We start from the raw sequence: 19052 nt of genomic DNA on the forward strand, positions 1-19052 counted from the left end.
CCCTGGCCGGTTGGCTCAGTAGTAGAGTGTCGGCCTGGCGTGCAGGAGTCCCGGGTTCGATTTCCGGCCAGGGCACACAGGAAAAGAGTCCATCTGCTTCTCCACCCCTCCCCCTCTCCTTCCTCTCTGTCTCTCTCTTCCCCTCCCGCAGCCAAGGCTCCATTGGAGCGAGGTTGGCCCAGGTGCTGAGGATGGCTCTGTGGCCTCTGCCTCAGGCGCTAGAATGGCTCTGGTTGAGGAAGAGCGACGCCCTGGATGGGCAGAGCATCGCCCCCTGGTGGGTGTGCTGGGTGGGCGCATGCGGGAATCTGTCTGACTGTCTCCCTGTTTCTGGCTTCGGAAAAATTAAAAAAAAAAAAAAAAAAAAGCTCATCAGCTTGGACCGAAGGTTGCTGGCTAGAGCAAGGAGGTTACTCAGTCTGCTAAAGGCCCGCGGTTAAGGCACATATGAGAAAGCAATCAATGAACTAAGGTGTGGCAACGAAAAACTGATGATTGATGCTTCTCATCTCTCTCCGTTCCTGTCTGTCTGTCCCTATGTATCTCTCTGTCCCTGTAAAAAAAAAAAAAAAAGTTAACTGCAGAGGCTTGAGGTGACATTAAGAAAGAGCCAGTAGGGCCCTTGCCGGTTGGCTCAGCGGTAGAGCGTCGGCCTGGCGTGTGGAAGTCCCGGGTTCGATTCCCGGCCAGGGCACACAGGAGAGGCGCCCATCTGTTTCTCCACCCCTCCCCCTCTCCTTCCTCTCTGTCTCTCTCTTCCCCTCCCGCAGCCGAGGTTCCATGGGAGCAAAAGATGGCCCAGGTGCTGGGGATGGCTCCTTGGCCTCTGCCCCAGGCGCTAGAGTGGCTCTGGTCGCGACAGAGCAATGCCCCGGATGGGCAGAGCATCGCCCCCTGGTGGGCGTGCTGGGTGGATCCCAGTCGGGCGCATGCAGGAGTCCGTCTGACTGCCTCCTCATTTCCAGCCTCAGAAAAATCCAAAAAAAAAAAAAAAGAAAGTCTGGAGAGGCCCTGTCCTCAGGGTGGGGAGGCACAAGATGCAATTGAAGGGAACAAGTGAACTTTCCACAGGTGTCAACAGGGACCAAACCTCCTTCCCCAATGGTAACATCTAAGTTTTGCAGAATGCTCACAACTTGACCTTTCCTGTGAATGAGTCTCATTTGAATCTCAAAACAACCGTGTGAGACACTAGTTTTCCCATTTTACAGATAAGTGAGTTGAGACATGGAAAAATGAAGACACGCAAGGATTCAGCTCACTTGTTTTTAAAAATCAACTTTATACAAGTCTTGAATTTGCAAACATGTATTGTAAATGGTGTCTTCCATCTGTGGTTCACCTTTTCATTTAACTAATGTCTAAGAGTAGATGTTTATTTCATAATTTTTTTCTTTTATGGCTCATGCTTTTGTCCTATCATAGAAATCTTTGCTTATCTAAGGTTGCAAAAGTTTTCTCCCACATTTTCTTCCAGAAGTTTTATAGTTACAGTTCAATGGTTTTAGTTTTACATTTAGGTCTATTACCAATATTTAATTACTTCTGGTATGGGGTATGAAGTAAGAATCAAAGCTTACCTTTTTCCAGATGGATGTCCAGCTGTCCTAGCTTTGTTTAAAAAGCCTATTTATTTTTTCATTGAATTCTCTTCACTTTGGCCTGACCTGTGGTGGCGCAGTGGATAAAGCGTCGACCTGGAAATGCTGAGGTCGCCGGTACGAAACCCTGGGCTTGCCTGGTCAAGGCACATATGGGAGTTGATGCTTCCTGCTCCTCCCCCCTTCTCCCTCTCTCTCTTCTTTCTAAAATGAATAAATAAAAAAAAAAAAAAAAAAAAAAAAGAATTCTCTTCACTTTGTCCCAAATCAATTGACTATATATGTGCAGATCTATTGCTGGGCTCTGTTCTGTTCCGTGGATCATGGATCTGTTCTGATATGCTTCTATTCTTTTTGTGTGTGGTAGAGGCAGAGAGAGTCAGAGAGAGGGACAGATAGGGACAGACAGACAGGAAGGGAGAGAGATGAGAAACATCAATTCTTCGTTGTGGCTCCTTAGTTGTCCATTGATTGATTTTTTTAATTTTTTTTATTCATTTTTTTAGAGAGGAGAGGGAGAGACAGAGAGAAAGAGAGGAGAGACAGAGAGGGAGAAGAGGGGGAGGAGCTGGAAGCATCAACTCCCACATGTGCCTTGACCAGGCAAGCCCAAGGTTTCAAACCGGCGACCTCAGCATTTCCAGGTCGACGCTTTATCCACTGCACCACCACAGGTCAGGCTGATTGATTTCTCATATGTGCCTTGATGGGGGGGGGGGGGACAACAGACCGAGTGACCCCTTGCTCAAGCCAGCAACCTTGGGCTCAAGCTGGTGAGCCCTGCCCAAACCCAATGAGCCCATGCTCAAGCTGGTCACCTCTGGGTCTCAAACCCAGGTCCTCTGCGTCCCAGTCCAATGCTCTGTCCACTGCGCCACCGCCTGGTGAGGCCTGATATACTTCTATTCTTAAGCTAATATTACACTGTCTTATGAGTCCTCTGATCTCATTCTCCTTTTTCAAAATAGCATTGGCTATTTTAGGTCTTTTGAATTTCTTTTTTTTTTTTTCATTTTTCTGAAGCTGGAAACAGGGAGAGACAGTCAGACAGACTCCCGCATGCGCCCGACCGGGATCCACCCGGCACGCCCACCAGGGGCGACGCTCTGCCCACCAGGGGGCGATGCTCTGCCCATCCTGGGCGTCGCCATGTTGCGACCAGAGCCACTCTAGCGCCTGGGGCAGAGGCCACAGAGCCATCCCCAGCGCCCGGGCCATCTTTGCTCCAATGGAGCCTTGGCTGCGGAAGGGGAAGAGAGAGACAGAGAGGAAAGCGCGGCGGAGGGGTGGAGAAGCAAATGGGCGCTTCTCCTGTGTGCCCTGGCCGGAATCGAACCCGGGTCCTCCGCACGCTAGGCCGACGCTCTACCGCTGAGCCAACCGGCCAGGGCCTTGAATTTCTATATACTTTTTTTTTTTAAGTGAGAGGAGGGAGGCCCAGACAAGGATCTACCTGGCATGCCCACTAGGGGGTAATGCTCTGCCCATCTGGGGCCCTTGCTCTGTTGTAACCAGAGCCACTTTTTTAGCACCCGAGGCAGAGGCCATGAAGCCATTCTCAGAGCCCAGTGCCAACTTGCTCCAATAGAACCTTGGCTGTAGGAGGGGAGGGGGAGAAGAAGAGAGAGAGAGACAGAGAAGCAAGAGGGGGAGGAGTGGAGAAGCAGATGGTTGGTTCTCCTGTGTGCCCCGGCTGGGAATTGAATTCGGGACATCAACATGCGGGGCTGACACTCTACTGCTGAGCCAACTGGCCAGGGTCTATATACATATATATTTATGTATTTTTTGTGACAGAGAGAGGGACAGATAGGGATAGACAGACAGGAAGGGAGAGAGATGAGAAGCATCAATTCTTCGTTGTTCATTGATTGCTTTCTAATATGTGCCTTGACCAGAGGGCTACAGCAGACTGAGTGAGCCCTTGCTCAAGCCAGCAACCTTGGGCTCAAGGTGGTGAGCCTAGCTTAAACCAGACGAGCCCGTGCTCAAGCCTGCAACCTTGGGGTTTTGAACCTGGGTCCTCCACATCCCAGTCTGATGCTCTATCTACTGTGCCACGGCCTGGTCAGGTGGGTCTATATACATTTTTTTTAATATAATTTTTTTAAGACTTTATTTATTCATTATAGAGAGGGTAGAGAGAAAGAGAGAGAGGGAGAAGGGGGAGGAGCAAGAAGCATCAACTCCCATATGTGCCTTGACCAGGCAAGCCCAGGGTTTTGAACCGGCAACCTCAGCATTTCCAGGTTGACGCTTTATCCACTGTGCCACCACAGGTCAGGCCTATATACATTTTAAAGTCAGCTTTTCAATTTCTACCAGTAAAACCTGCTGAAAATTTTATTGTGATTCTTTTTTCTTTAAAAATTTTATTTACTGATTTTTTGAGGGGTGGGGGAGGAGTGGGAAGCATCAACTTGTGATAGTTGCTTCAAGTCTGGAGTTTTGAACTGGTGACCTCAGTGTTCCAGGTTGACGCTTTATCCGCTGTGCCACCACAGGTCAGGTGAGAGTTTTTTTTTTTTTTAACTTATAAAATTGAATCTCATTCCGTTTTTATTTATTTATTTATTTATTTATTTATTTACAGAGACAGAGTCAGAGAGAGGGACAGATAGGGACAGACAGACAGGAATGGAGAGAGATGAGAAGCATCAATCATTAGTTTTTCATTGCAACACCTTAGTTGTTCATTGATTGCCTTCTCATATGTGCCCCGACCATGGGACTACAGCAGACCGAGTAACCCCCTGCTCAAGCCAGCGACCCTGGGTCCAAGCTGGTGAGCCTTGCTCAAACCAGATGAGCCCGCGCCCATGCTAGCAAGCTCAGGGTCTCGAACCTGGGTCTTCCGCATCCCAGTCCAATGCTCTATCCACTGCGCCACCGCCTGGTCAGGCTCTCATTCCGTTTTTTAAAATTAATTAATTTATTTTAGGGAAAGAGAAACAGACCTGTTCCTGTATGTGCCCGGACTGGGGATCAAACCCACAACCTTTGTGCAGTGGGATGGTGCTCTAACCAACCAAGCTATCTGGCCAGGGCTGAATTTCATTCTTAAAATAAGAAAGGCTGCTTAGAAATATAACTTTTTTTAGAGAGACAGAGAGGAAGGGATGGTGAGGAGAGTGATGAGAAGCATCAACTTGTAGTTGCTTCACTTTAGTTGTTCACTGACTGCTTCTCATACATGCCAGTGACTCCTTGCTCAAGCGAGCAACCTTGGGTTTCAAAGCAGCGACCATGGGATCATGTTGATGATCCCACACTCAGGCCGGGAACCCTGCACTCGATCTGGTGAGCCTGCGCTCAAGCCAGAGGAGCGCACATTCCTCAGGTGGGGCCTCAGCATTTCAAGTCCACACTCTATCCACGGAACCACCACTGGCCAGGCTGAGCACTCTATTTAAAATTGTAACCTACCTACCCATCCTCTTTATCTTGTGCATTCTTTTGGGTTTTCCCAAACACCAGTCTCTAGTATACTAAATAAAATAATTCACTTTTCAATATATTTACTGTTTGTTACATAAACCCTTCTTTTACCTCCCAACCGCCAAGAATGTAAGGTCTATGAAGGTAAGGTTCTTTATTCACTGCTGTATTCCAGGCTCCTAGGATAGTGCCTGGTCTATGATAGGAGATTATTAAACATTTGCTGAATGCCTGAATAAATTATGTATTATTTTTATATTAGAAACCTAATATGCAAAAAACTACCTAGCCCTGGCCAGATAGCTTCATTGGTTAGAGACTCAACCCCAGATGCAAAGGCTGCCGGTGACCAGGGGCACTGGCATATAAAGAAATGAATGGGCCTGACCAGGAGGTGGCGCAGTGAATAGTGTGTCAGACTGGGATGCAGAAGACCCAGGTTCGAGACCCTGAGGTTGCCAGCTTGAGCGCAGGCTCATCTGGTTTGAGCAAAAGCTCACTAGCTTGGACCCAAGGTTGCTGGCTCAAGCAAGGGGTTACTCGGTCTGCTGAAGGCCTGTGGTCAAGGCACATATGAGAAAGTAATCAATGAACAACTAAGGTGTCGCAACACACAATGAAAAAGCTAATGATTGATGCTTCTCATCTCTCCGTTCCTATCTGTCTGTCCCTGTCTATCCCTCTCTCTCTGTCTCTAAAAATAAATAAATAAAACCAATAAAAAAAAAGAAAGAAATGAATGGATGTTTCCAGTGGTGGGATTCAGCCGGTTCACCCTGGTTCCACAGAACCGATACCTAAAATTTTTTTTTTTTTGTATTTTTCTGAAGCTGGAAACGGGGAGAGACAGTCAGACAGACTCCCGCATGCGCCCGACCGGGATCCACCCGGCACGCCCACCAGGGGCGATGCTCTGCCCACCAGGGGCGATGCTCTGCCCCTCCGGGGTGTCGCTCTGCCGTGACCAGAGCCACTCTAGCGCCTGGGGCAGAGGCCACAGAGCCATCCCCAGCGCCCGGGCCATCTTTGCTCCAATGGAGCCTTGGCTGCGGGAGAGGAAGAGAGAGACAGAGAGGAAGGAGGGGAGGGGGGTGGAGAAGCAAATGGGCGCTTCTCCTATGTGCCCTGGCCGGGAATCGAACCCGGGTCCCCCGCACGCCAGGCCGACGCTCTACCGCTGAGCCAACCAGCCAGGGCCCCGATACCTAATTTTTTGTTGAGTTCAGCGAACTGGTTGTTACAATGGCACTTGTAATCAGGGTTCTTTCTAAGGTGGGCACCTGGGCAGTTGCCCAATGTGGAAATCACAAATTTACATTCCTGGCCCTGGCCGGTCGGCTCAGCGGTAGAGCGTCGGCCTGGCGTGTGGGGGACCCGGGTTCGATTCCCGGCCAGGGCACATAGGAGAAGCGCCCATTTGCTTCTCCACCCCCCTCCCCTCCTTCCTCTCTGTCTCTCTCTTCCCCTCCCGCAGCCAAGGCTCCATTGGAGCAAGGATGGCCCGGGTGCTGGGGATGGCTCCTTGGCCTCTGCCCCAGGCGCTAGAGTGGCTCTGGTCGAGGCAGAGCGACGCCCCGGAGGGGCAGAGCATCGCCCCTGGTGGGCGTGCCGGGTGGATCCCGGTCGGGCGCATGCGGGAGTCTGTCTGACTGTCTCTCCCCGTTTCCAGCTTCAGAAAAAAAAAACAAAAAAAAAAACAACAAAAAACAAATTTACATTCCTTACTCTTTTTTTTTTTTTTTTTTTACAGAGGCAGAGATAGACAGGGACAGACAGACAGGAACAGAGAGAGATGAGAAGCATCAATCATCAGTTTCTCGTTGCACGTTGCAACTTCTTAGTTGTTCATTGATTGCTTTCTCACATGTGCCTTGACCGTGGGCCTTCAGCAGACCGAGTAACCCCTTGCTGGAGCCAGCGACCTTGGGTCCAAGCTGGCGAGCTCTTTGCTCAAGCCAGATGAGCCCGCGCGCGACCTCGGAGTCTCGAACCTGGGTACTTCCGCATCCCAGTCAGACGCTCTATCCACTGCGCCACCGCCTGGTCAGGCCATTCCTTACTCTTTTAAAAAAATTTTTTAAACTTTATTTATTCATTTTAGAGAGGAGAGAGAGAGAGAGAGAGAGAGAGAAGGGAGGAGCAGAAAGCATCAACTCCCATATGTGCCTTGACCAGGCAAGCCCAGGGTTTGAACCGGCAACCTCAGTGTTCCAGGTCGAAGCTTTATCCACTGCACCACCACAGGTCAGGCCCCTTACTATTTTTTAATGTTCATCTGGGCAACTGCATATTCTAGGTATTCTAGGCCCCTGTAGTAATATTCATTCCATCCACAGGTGAAAAATATTTGACGAAACTATACTTGTAATATTTTATTCACTACATAAAATTCATTATACCTTTATTCATTTTAGACAGACAGAGAGAGATGGGGGGGAGGAGCTAGAAGTATCAACTCCCATATGAACCTTGACCAGGCAAGCCCAGGGTTTCGAACCGGTGACCTCAACATTTCCAGGTTGATGCTTTATCCACTGCGCCACCACAGGTCAAGCCAAAACTCATTATACCTTTAATGAAATATTACATTTTAATTCCCTTGCCTTTGTTACTTAAGTAAAGAAACCTATACCAGTAAAAAGTGCCAACCAGGGGGTGACAAGCTGTCATTGGAAATATCTTAAAATAACAGTTTTAGCCTGACCAGGTGGTGGCGCAGTGGATAGAGCGTCGGACTGGGATGCGGAAGGACCCAGGTTCGAGACCCCGAGGTCGCCAGCTTGAGCGCAGGCTCATCTGGTTTGAGCAAAGAGCTCACCAGCTTAGACCCAAGGTGGCTGGCTCCAGCAGGGGGTTACTCGGTCTGCTGAAGGCCCGCGGAGTCGCAACGCGCAACGAGAAACTGATGATTGATGCTTCTCATTTCTCTCCGTTCCTGTCTGTCTGTCCCTGTCTATCTCTGCCTCTGTAAAAAAAAAAAAAAATAACAGTTTTATGGAATTGTCAGATATTAATATTTTTTCATTAATTTTTAAAACTTCCCTATAACAATCTAGTTTTGTGTACCTTCCATTCTTAAGTATTAAATAAAATGAAATAATAAACTGCCTTTCAGTATATCTTCTTTTTTACACTTAAAACGGTCATCAGGGCAGAGAACCGGTTATTAAATTATTTCAGTACCACTATCGGATGTTTCTGTCTCGCTTTCCCCCTTCTTCTATCTAAAATCAATCAATCAAAAAAAAAAAAAAGCCCTAGAAATAGTTCGAGTCAGGCATTGAGCTCCCTTCACTGTCCTGCCCACTTCTCCGGCCTCCCAAACCTTCCACCCGCCCCCCTCCACCCCACCCCCGCCCCCCAGCACGCGCAATTTACTCCCAGCGACAGCCTCCTATTCCCACCACTGCCATTAGGAGACGCCCGAGTCGCGCCACCAGCACAGCATAAACACAGAACCAAAGGATGCGCGCTGCACCCACATGACCGGCGTCGCAAGGGTGAGCGTCACGTGACAGGCTCAGCTTTCCTCCAATCGTTTAGCACGTTGCGGGAATTTCCAGGACTAGCCCCGAGCCTTACAACACCCTATTTTCCTGTCAGCCAAATGGGCCGGTCTCCCACTTCCAGCTGGGCGGTGGTGTCGTTCAAGGGTCCTAGTCTACAGTGGTATCGGGAGGCCAAGGCCTACAGCGCGCTCAGTCTCGGAAGTGACGTATCCCAGCGAGGCCGGAAGTGGCAGTGGAGGGAGGGAAGATGGCGGAGGTGGTGAGTCCGATGCCTGGGGCGGGGCGGAGGGAGCCAGGGGAGGTGGGTAGAGCCCGAGGACCCCCAGTAGCCGACCTTGGCGCCGCGCTGTCTCCCCAGGGGGAGATAATCGAAGGCTGCCGCCTGCCGGTGTTGCGGCGGAACCAGGACAACGAAGATGAGTGGCGTGAGTGACGTTGGGGGGCGGAGCTAAGGAACCTGAGGGCGAGGGGCGGGGGATCCAACCGAACTTCGGGAGGGGGAGGGGCTTTGAGAATTCTGGGCGGGCGGGGCGCAGATACACGGGAGGGGCGTGACTTGTAGCCGCCTGGAGGTGAACAGGGCGGGGCTTGGAGAGGGGGGTGGCACTGGGTGACTACAGAGGGCTTGGGTGAGAGCTTCCAAGTGTTGGGGTTTAGGGATCCTGCCTGGGGGTGGAGCCTCATGGCCTGACCCTTCTTCTAATGCCTCTATGTTGTTCCCACAGCCCTGGCCGAGATCCTGAGCGTGAAGGACATCAGTGGCCGGAAGCTTTTCTACGTTCATTACATTGACTGTGAGTACTGGGCTGGCGAGAGGAGGGACGGCAGGGTACGGTGGGGGGGCGGCCTCTGGCATTCCTTCCTGAGCCATCCCCACTGCTGCAGTCAACAAACGCCTGGATGAATGGGTGACCCATGAACGGCTGGACCTGAAGAAGATCCAGTTCCCCAAGAAGGAGGCCAAGACCCCCACCAAGAACGGACTTCCGGGGTCCCGCCCTGGCTCTCCAGAGAGAGAGGTGGTGAGTAGGTCCCCTACTTCACCTCTTCTCTCCTGCCTCCTACTCTCATCTCTCGGCCTCAGTGGCTCCTAGATGAGCTGGAGGCACACTCTCCTACCGTGGCTTCAGCTTGCGACGGATCGGAACCGATTGCAGGTGTAGCTTCCAGAATCCAACAGCTATTCCTGTGTCTTTGAGAGGGTGGGGTTTGATCAGTCCATGTTGAGGGAACCCTATTCCTCATCCCCATCCCCATCCCACCACCATCCCCACCCCAAAGGAAGACCCTGGACCTATCTCTACAGCCGGCCTCCGCCCAGGCCAGCGGGAAGACCTTGCCAATCCCGGTCCAGATCACACTCCGCTTCAACCTGCCCAAGGAGCGGGAGGCCATTCCCGGTGGCGAGCCCGACCAGCCGCTCTCCTCCAGCTCCTGCCTGCAGCCCAACCACCGCTCCACGGTACCCTCAGCAATTCCAGGGACCTTGCTTTCCTCCCAGGTCCCACCTTCTCTACCTTCTGACCCACCTTTCTTGGTTTCTCTCTGCAGAAACGGAAGGTGGAGGTGGTTTCACCAGCAACTCCAGTGCCCAGCGAGACAGCCCCAGCCTCCGTTTTCCCTCAGGTGAGTCTTCCAAACTATTATATTCTTCCCTTCCTTTTTTCTACTTTCCAGTAGCCTCTTTTAGATTCATCACACAGCTGCCTCTTCCTTTCCTACCATCTCATCTGCAGAATGGATCAGCCCGTAGGGCAGTGGCAGCCCAACCAGGACGGAAGCGAAAATCAAATTGCTTGGGCACTGATGAGGTAGGTCTGGGGAAGAGGGAAGCTGAGTAAGGGGACGTAGACAGGGTGGAGAGTTTAGTGGCTAGTTTAAAAATAAACAATGGGATGAAAAATTAATATTAAACGATGAGAAAACCATAAGTAAATAAAAATAAACACTGGTGATATGAGAGTACGGATGATAGTACATCACCCACAGGGTTGTTCTTAAGCTTGAACAAGGGAACCTGTCGGGGGTGCTATGTGAGCTGTCTCCTGTAACCCACACGGCTGTCTTCCACTGGCCCCGGGCAGGACTCCCAGGACAGTTCAGATGGAATACCATCAGCTCCGCGCATGACTGGGAGTCTTGTATCTGACCGGAGCCACGACGACATCGTCACCCGGATGAAGAACATTGAGTGCATCGAGCTGGGCCGGCACCGCCTCAAGCCATGGTACTTCTCCCCGTACCCACAGGAGCTCACCACATTGCCGGTCCTCTATCTCTGCGAGTTCTGCCTCAAGTACGGCCGTAGCCTCAAGTGTCTACAGCGCCACTTGGTATGAGGGGTCCCAGGTGCTGCCCTAATAACACTCCCACCCTTCCCCCACCCCTGAACCTCCTTTCTTCCTCAGACCAAATGTGACCTGCGACACCCTCCAGGCAATGAGATTTACCGCAAGGGCACCATCTCCTTCTTTGAGATTGACGGACGTAAGAATAAGGTCAGTTAGCTGTTGGAGGACAGTGGGGAGTCCGCAGAACTTGGAGCCTGGGGAAGTGAGAAGAGAGCCACAGCTTCTTGCTCAGGAAAACACTGATCAGTCTGGGTGACAAGTCAGTTCACCCTACTTTTATTGAGTTCCTGCTGAAGGGCAGGTGTGGGGAGATGTTAACATGACTGGAAATTGGACAAAATCTCGGCGCTCTGAGAGCTCAGTTCATGGGGAAACAGACACACCAATGGCCACTTAGATTCCAGTGTGACTGTGTCGTGAAGCAGAGAGTGGGTTATTGAGACCTAGAGGAGGCAGTCAGTAAAGCTCCACAGTGGTGACTTTTGAGCCTCGAACATGAAGGACAAGGTGGGTAAGGGACTCCCGAGCATTGGGGTTTGCAGGGCGGGCATGGGTATACAGAGATGGTGTGTGAGAGGCAGACCCTCTGGCTGCAGGGCAGAGATGAAGGACAGAGCTCAGGTGGGAACGAGGTCAATCGGGAAGGAGCTGGGGACACCCTAAGTTTGGGGTTTAAAACCTGCATTAGTCCGTGGCTGTAGGGAGGAAGGAGTGACCCAGAGGGACTGTTGAGAGACCCCCATTCCTGGGGCCTAGTGGGCTGTGAGGGAGAGGAGGCACCTCGATTGGCAGGGGAGAGCTATGGCTTGGGTGCTGGGAAGCTTGAGGGGAAGATGCTGTTTTAGGCACAGTTCTTGGGCATCCAAATGGCAGTGCCCATTGGGCAGTTAAAAAGTCATGTTTGAAAAGCAGGATAAATTGTGCAAAGGTAAAAATACACTGCTCCCAAAAATTAGGGGACATTTTATCGCTTTATATTCATTTTGAAACATCCCCTGATTTTTGTGAGTTGTGTAGTAAGATTAATACTTTTGGGGGGGCAGGGGGCTCCTAAGGCTGTTATTTTGTTAAATTCCAGAACTCCTATACCTCACTTATAGACTACCAGGTCAATTCCCAAGAGGTGTGAGTATAGGCAAGAGTTGAAGAATTCCTTTTTTTTTTTTTTACAATTTATTTATTTTTTACATTTTATTTATTCATTTTTTTAGAGGAGACACAGAGAGAGAAAGAGACAGAGAGAGGAAAGAGATAGAAAGAACAGAGGGAGGAGCAGGAAGCATCAACTCCCTCATTTGCCTTGACCAGGCAAGCCTGGGGTTTCGAACTGGCGACCTCAGTGTTCCAGGTCGACGCTTTTTTTTTTTTGACAGCCAGACTCTTAAGAGGATCACATGGACAGAGCTTCTCTCATAAGCCTTGGTCAGTTTTCTTGAGGACATGTCAGTTTGTTGCCTGTCATTAATGATAGCAGAGGGCAATGGAGGCCCCCTCCAGGAAGACTTAGGCATGAGGAGCAGGGGTAAACCTTCCCAGTTCGCTGGGAGGCAGGCTGTCAAATGGGCTGGTCCCTGGGCTCAACACTGTGATGTGGCCCTGCCTGAGCAGAAGGGACAGCGTGATTGACCAGAACGGGTCAGGCCTTTGGGAGGAATGCTCATCACATACCAGCCTGGGGTATAAAGAAGCTCCCAGTTGACACTGGCCCAATGGTCATGCTTGAGGCAGGGTACCCAGAGTGGTGACAGGCCTTTTCCTTTGCAGAGTTATTCCCAGAACCTGTGTCTTCTGGCCAAGTGTTTCCTCGACCACAAGACATTGTACTATGATACAGACCCTTTCCTATTCTATGTTATGACAGAGTATGACTGCAAGGGCTTCCATATTGTGGGCTACTTCTCCAAGGTGAGTGCTTATCCAGCCTGTTCCTCAGCGCTGCCCTGGGCTGGGCCCCTTTCTTCACACTCACCTGCCTCTTTTCCAGGAAAAAGAATCAACAGAAGACTACAATGTGGCCTGCATCCTGACCCTACCTCCCTACCAGCGCCGGGGCTACGGCAAGCTGCTGATTGAATTCAGTGAGTCCTTACACTTGCGGCTGGGGGCGGGGGGTGGATACCGACAGGCCCAAACCCAGTGCTCCCATCGGTGCCGCAGACAGATATGCTGGGTTGCTATGATTCAGCTCTGGCTGTGCAGCCCCGTCACCCTGGCCAGAAGTCAAGATGGGTCTCTTCCGAGATCCTTTCATTCTCAGTGACTGCCCGCTTGTGTAGGTTAGGTTCTCAGCTCCTCACTGTTCCTTGGCTAAGGTTCTAAGTGTCACTCAACTTTCCCCAAATCTGACTCATCTGCTCCTGCCCAAGGCCATGGGCAGAAGCTAAATGAGCCACCATTGCTCACCCCTCTGCTACTGTATTGCCATACAAGTTCTAGGCGAGGACCAGTACCTTTTTCCTGTTGTTTCCTGATCCTGATAGACAAGACATGTTCAAAATGCTATTAACTTACCCAAGAGGTGTCAGCACTTGCTTGCATGGATACACCCTGTATTCCTTACATTCAGTCATGTCAGTCTCTTAAAGTCCAGAAAGGACTCTGCCCCTCATCCTTTATGAATTCATCAGTGTTCCCCTCAATTCCAACACCCCCTTCTGCTTCCCAGCCTCCCACTCCTATTCTATTCAACTTACCATTCATTGGGGTAAACAGGCTCTGATTGGAAGACGGGGAGGAGGCTCAACTGTTTGGTGAAAACAAAGAGGCTTGACTTGATCAAGATCATGGTCCATTTAAGATATTTTATTGATAAAACTGTCAAGATGGAGTCACATCTTCAGGAAGCCCTCAGCCTGGTAGAGCAGGCGGATGCTTAACAAAGCCTGGGACCTCAGTCCTCAGTGGAGAGGGAGGGTGCAGACAGGGTGGGTAGGTGTTAGGAGGGCACTGGGAGGGGCCGGGAGTTCCTACAGCTGCAGATGTGGTATCCAGTTGGTCTGTCAGGACTGGACATGCACACAGACCCAGCAAGGTTAAGTAGGAAGCCATGTGTCCCCTTCCTCCTCCATGCTTCCTCTCTAAAGCAGGAGCTTCTCTGTCCCTCTCACCACTGGCTTGCATGGTGGAAGTCATGAGACTGCAAGACCAGCTGATAAAGATGCACCAAGGATAGGAAAGCAGAATGGGCTGTCTTGCAAAATGAAGTGGTTATGACAGGGTGAGGAGGAGCTTCTATAAGCAGTAGAGACATCCTAGGGCCCTGATAGGGTGAATGAAGACTGCCCAAGAGACATGAAGCCATGTTGGCTCTTGCAGCAACCGAGTTCTCCCCAGAAACTGCCTGCCAGTGCCCAGCTGTCAGCAGGCCAGAGCAGAGCAGTCAGAGTGGGAGGGAAGGAGCTTTGAGAGGCTAGTTCCCTGCTGAGGACCGGCCTCCCTCTGACTTGGGAGGTGCTCTGGCACTCTGTAGCCTCACAGCCTGGTCTTAGAGCTGCTGGTGCTCCTCGGTCACAGCTTAGGGGACTGGTGGACTGTGCAAATCCGAGTATCTTCAGCCTGGACCAGAGGTGGGGTCTGCCCCCTCTCGTCACATACCCAGGTACAGAGAGTGGAATGACACAGGAAGACTGGAGGCTTTCTTTCTGTAAGCCATTTTCTCTGCCTCCCCCTGTCCCACCTCTAAACCCTCACTGGCTCTTGAGTGCCCCTCCCAGCTGATTGTAGCTACTCCTCTCTGTGCCCTAAGACCCTCCGCTGTCCTTGGTACACAGGTGAAGGGTGAAGGCTCATCGGCGCTTTGAGGAAACTGAAGCACAGAACAGACAAGCCGTACATATCCCAGTCAGAACTAGACACAGCAGGGCCGGGATGGGAAGTGGGCAGCTTGCCTCTTACAACCTGTACCCTTCAACATTGGTTACATGAAACTGGGCCCTCTAACTCATCGCCTTGCTCTGTTGCTTTAGGCTATGAACTCTCCAAAGTGGAAGGGAAAACAGGGACCCCTGAGAAGCCCCTCTCAGATCTTGGCCTCCTATCCTACCGAAGCTACTGGTCCCAGACCATCCTGGAAATCCTGATGGGACTGAAGTCTGAGAGCGGGGAGAGGCCACAGATCACCATCAAGTGAGCCTGGCCCCACCCACCTGGGGATGCATGGCATGGTCTGTCTTTTCCCAGGCTTTCCACCCTGGGGCTCCTGGGGGCCTGGGGCAAAGGTGAGAGCCCCCAGGGGACCTGATCTTTGCCCTCCCACAGTGAGATCAGTGAGATCACCAGCATCAAGAAGGAGGATGTCATCTCCACTCTACAGTACCTCAATCTCATCAACTACTACAAGGTAGGGGCAGGCAGGAGGAGACAGGTGTGTGGAGGGATGCAGATGGAGGCCCTGTGTGGGCTGACCTGCTCTGTCCCATCTTGTGCCCAGGGCCAGTATATCCTCACATTGTCAGAAGACATCGTGGATGGACATGAACGGGCTATGCTCAAGCGACTCCTCCGCATTGACTCCAAGTGTCTGCACTTCACTCCCAAGGACTGGAGCAAGAGGGGGAAGTGGTGACAGGCAGAGCCCATGGTAGCGCCAATAAAGCTGGCAGAACTGGAGCTGACAGCCCATCCCGTCCCCACTGGGGCCCCTAAGGGGGACACCAAGGGACACAGACCAGGCTGAAGACAGTTCCACAAGAAGAAGACAGGCCTGGTAGGGGCCGGTTGGTGCCCAGCACCAAAGTGAGCTCAGGGCTCAGGTCAGCTCTAAGGTCAGCTGGCTGCAGGCTGTGGCCTGCTGTGAACCAAGGACCAGAAGGAGTGGACAGATGTGTACAATGAGATAGGGATGGGACACTGTACAGAGGGCTGGTGGCTGTAAAAAATTTCTTTTGTAAAGTAGGAGTTGGGGGTGGGGTGGGTGCTGGCCGTGAAATTCTGGCCTCTCTTGCCCCTCCTGCCCTGGACAATAAATTGTTTCCATAGGCCAGAGTCATGAACAGTTCTTGGGGAGTGTCACTTAGGAGCTCCAAGCTAAGGGCAAACTCACAGGTGCTGTGAAGAGCTCGTTTATTGAGGTGACAGAATCAACAGGTCCAAAGTGAGGAGCTGGTTTACTGGGGTGGAGGAATTGGTGTCTTTCTATGTCAAGCTCTGGTCCTCAGTCTTCCGGCACCTGTGCGTGAATCTGCAAGAGCAGTCACCTTTGCTACTGGACCTCTGAGATGGAGTGGCTGGGGGGTCCACACACTCGGGGGGGGGGGGGGGACACGGGACTCGGCTGCCAAAAGGACAGCCCCTTCTCAACAAGCCCGAGAAGACTGGTGGGGGAGCCCCGCTACCCTTACCCAGCCTAATCCGTCCAGTTGCCAGGCTCCATCAGCCCCGTTGTGCATCGCATCCCTTAAAGCCCCAGGTCCACTTAGAAGTGACACTCTGGACAACCCAGGAATAACCTGGAGGCCAGAAAGGAGGCACGGAGGGGCCTGGGAGGAAGAGGGCCCACCTATCTTGTGTACTCACCGCTGCAGCGAGGCGGGGCCAGCCTAGGGCCGCGCGCACTTTGGCATCGGGTCCAGGGATGGCCTCCAGTCCCCACAGAGTGAAGCGGCTGAAACTGGCGGAGGCTCCGATAAAGCGGTCCTGGGGGAGGGGCCGCCCTCAGCATCCGGGCCGCCGCTCCCGACCGTACCCCTGCCAACCCCATCCCTGCGCTCACGAAGTCCCGCTCCAGCGCCTCCTGGGGTTCCAGCAGCTGCTGCTCTTGCTCCTCGTCGTCTGGACCCTCTGAGAAGTCCGGCTTCCCCACCGGCATCTCTGCGTTCTCCTCCATCACCATCACGTAGCCCGCGAGGCCGGGCGGCACCTCCACCTCCTCGCCCCGTAGACTGCGGCCCCGAAACGACACTTCGAGTCCTGAAGGTCGGTGCAGGGCCTCGGTGAGGGCCTGATCCAGCACCGGCGGGCACGCCCGGTAGCGGCCCTCCCGCCCCGTCCAGTGGACCACGATTCCCAGGAGCCCGCGCGCCCGGCCTCGCCGACGAGAGAGCGGCGCCCGCGCGGGGGCTCCCGGGAGACCTAGTCCGGTCGCGAGCGCTCACCGTCGGGACCCTGACGGATGGCCGGTGTGAAGAAGCGTCCCACAGGAGCGGGACGGTTAATCGGGATCTCACAGGGCAGAAGGTGCAGCGTGCCAGGGGTAGCGCTGCGCAGAGTGGCGGCGCGCAGGTGGACTCGGTGCTTCTCGAAGTCTTGCTCGCTGTTCTCCATTTTCTGCCTGAGTCCGTGCCTCGCAGGCTAAGGCCAAAAACTGGCGGGTAAAGCGCGCGGCCTGTTGGAAGACGGTAGGCAGCCAGCGCAGGGCCTTCTGGGAAGCGTAGTCCTTCGCAAGTCCCGCCTCCCTGTGTTCAAGTCCCAGCTTTTTTTTTTTTTCCTTGAAAAAAATTTTCAATGGTATATACAATGTGTCTGTAGTCTTGGTGCACTTTAGACCTGTCACAGGAAAGCAACAAAAGACGATAGAAATGCGAAATCTGCACCAAATAAAAGGAACACTCTCCCAGTTTCATACCTATACAGTGCAGTTCGATGTGGGCTCACGCACAGACTTTTTAGGGCTCCTTAGGTAGCTATCCCGTATAGCCTCTCCAGACTCATCACTGACTGATGGCCTACCATAACGGGGTTTCTCCACCAAACTGCCGGTTTCCTTCAACTGCTTACCCCACCTAGTACTGTTATTTCTATGTGGTGGTGCTTCATTATAAACGCGCCGATATTCATGTTGCACTTTGGTCACGGATTCAAATTTAGCGAGCCATAGAACACACTGAACTTTCTTCTGTACTGTCCACATCTCAACTAGCATGGCCGGGCGCTGCTCCTCTGTATACACGGTGTTACGTCATCATCTGCGCATGCGCACATGCTGCCACATCATCCTACAGAAACTGGGAGGGTTTTCCTTTTATTTGGTGCAGATTCCACATTTCTAGTGTCTTTTGTTGCTTTCCTGTGACCGGTCAAAAGTGCACCATGACTTTACAGACACACTGTATATTTATTTTTAAATTCACTTATTTGTTGATTGATTTTAGAGAGAGAGAGAGATACAGACAAAAACCTATTTGTTGTTATGCTTATTTATGCATTTATTGGTTGATTCTTGTCTCTGCCCTGACCCAGGATGGAACCACAATCTTGGCACATGTGGAGGATGCTCTAACCAACTGAGCTACCCAGCCAGGGCTTATTTTTCATTTGAATTAAACAATTGTTTTCAGTTAAAGTTGATATACAATATTAGATTAGTTTCAGGTGTGGAATGGTACATTCTTAATTTTTTTTTATTTTTTATTTATTTATTTATTTTTTACAGAGACAGTGAGTCAGAGAGAGGGATAGACAGGGACGGAGAGAGATGAGAAGCATCAATCATTAGTTTTTCATTGCGCGTTGCAACACCTTAGTTGTTCATTGATTGCTTTCTCATATGTGCCTTGACCGCCGGCCTTCAGCAGACTAAGTAACCCCTTGCTGGAGCCAGAGACCTTGGGTTCAAACTGGGGGGCTTTTCCTCAAACCAGATGAGCCTGCACTCAAGCTGGCAACCTTGGGGTCTCAAACCCAGGTCCTCTGCATCCCAGTCCGACGCTCTATCCACTGCGCCACCGCCTGGTCAGGCGGTACATTCTTATTTTTAAAAATTAAAACAATTCCAGGAAGTACACTTTTTATAGGGAGGGATGTTTTTTCTTTCTTCTTTTATTTTTCACTACGGACATCAACTCTTTCAAATGAGTTGATGAGCTTATCTGAATTTATGGTTTGTCTTCCAAACCTGTGTATATTTTATTTTTATTACATAGACAAATTTTATTTTGTGTAGTCAAATTTACCAGCCTTCCATTTTAATGTTTTTTAGTTTTTGCAGTGTTTTTCTTTCTGGGTTTCTTAACTCTAATATGTTTGTTTGTATAGATACCCAACTTAGGTATGTTTTATCAAGTTCTCTCATAAAATATATACGTACAAACTGGTAATTAAGATTAAAATTGTAGGCCTGACCTGTGGTGGCGCAGCGGATAAAGCGTTGACCTGGAAATGCTGAGGTCGCCGGTTCGAAACCCTGGGCTTGCCTGGTCAAGGCAAATATGGGAGTT

The 19052-nt window shown here is 51.3% G+C and overlaps 2 protein-coding genes across 6 annotated transcripts; one reads left to right on the forward strand and one right to left on the reverse strand.

Moving 5' to 3' along the window:
* Positions 1-8611: 8611 nt before the first annotated feature.
* Positions 8612-15877, forward strand: KAT5 (lysine acetyltransferase 5). Of its 5 annotated transcripts, none has more exons than XM_066252055.1 (14): positions 8613-8807; positions 8907-8973; positions 9274-9342; positions 9434-9570; positions 9834-10010; positions 10100-10174; positions 10285-10359; positions 10633-10881; positions 10957-11046; positions 12664-12804; positions 12884-12977; positions 14865-15024; positions 15157-15238; positions 15329-15877. In XM_066252055.1, the coding sequence occupies exons 1-14, from the start codon at positions 8796-8798 to the stop codon at positions 15461-15463; spliced, it is 1563 nt and encodes a 520-aa protein (XP_066108152.1). In that variant the 5' UTR covers positions 8613-8795; the 3' UTR covers positions 15464-15877. The 5 variants fall into 5 exon arrangements, with proteins under 5 accessions (XP_066108154.1, XP_066108152.1, XP_066108156.1 ...); XM_066252056.1 differs by having other exon boundaries at positions 8620-8807; positions 9855-10010; XM_066252059.1 differs by lacking the exon at positions 9834-10010 and having other exon boundaries at positions 8617-8807.
* A 66-nt stretch (positions 15878-15943) lies between these two features.
* On the reverse strand, positions 15944-17242 carry RNASEH2C (ribonuclease H2 subunit C). The gene is made up of 4 exons (XM_066252060.1): positions 16992-17242; positions 16610-16806; positions 16414-16533; positions 15944-16078 (listed from the first exon to the last, which is right to left on the reverse strand). The coding sequence occupies exons 1-4, from the start codon at positions 17158-17160 to the stop codon at positions 16052-16054; spliced, it is 513 nt and encodes a 170-aa protein (XP_066108157.1). The 5' UTR covers positions 17161-17242; the 3' UTR covers positions 15944-16051.
* Positions 17243-19052: the final 1810 nt, after the last annotated feature.

The sequence above is a fragment of the Saccopteryx bilineata genome, chromosome 1 (assembly GCF_036850765.1).
Source record: "Saccopteryx bilineata isolate mSacBil1 chromosome 1, mSacBil1_pri_phased_curated, whole genome shotgun sequence".
Taxonomy (NCBI): Eukaryota; Metazoa; Chordata; class Mammalia; order Chiroptera; family Emballonuridae; genus Saccopteryx; species Saccopteryx bilineata.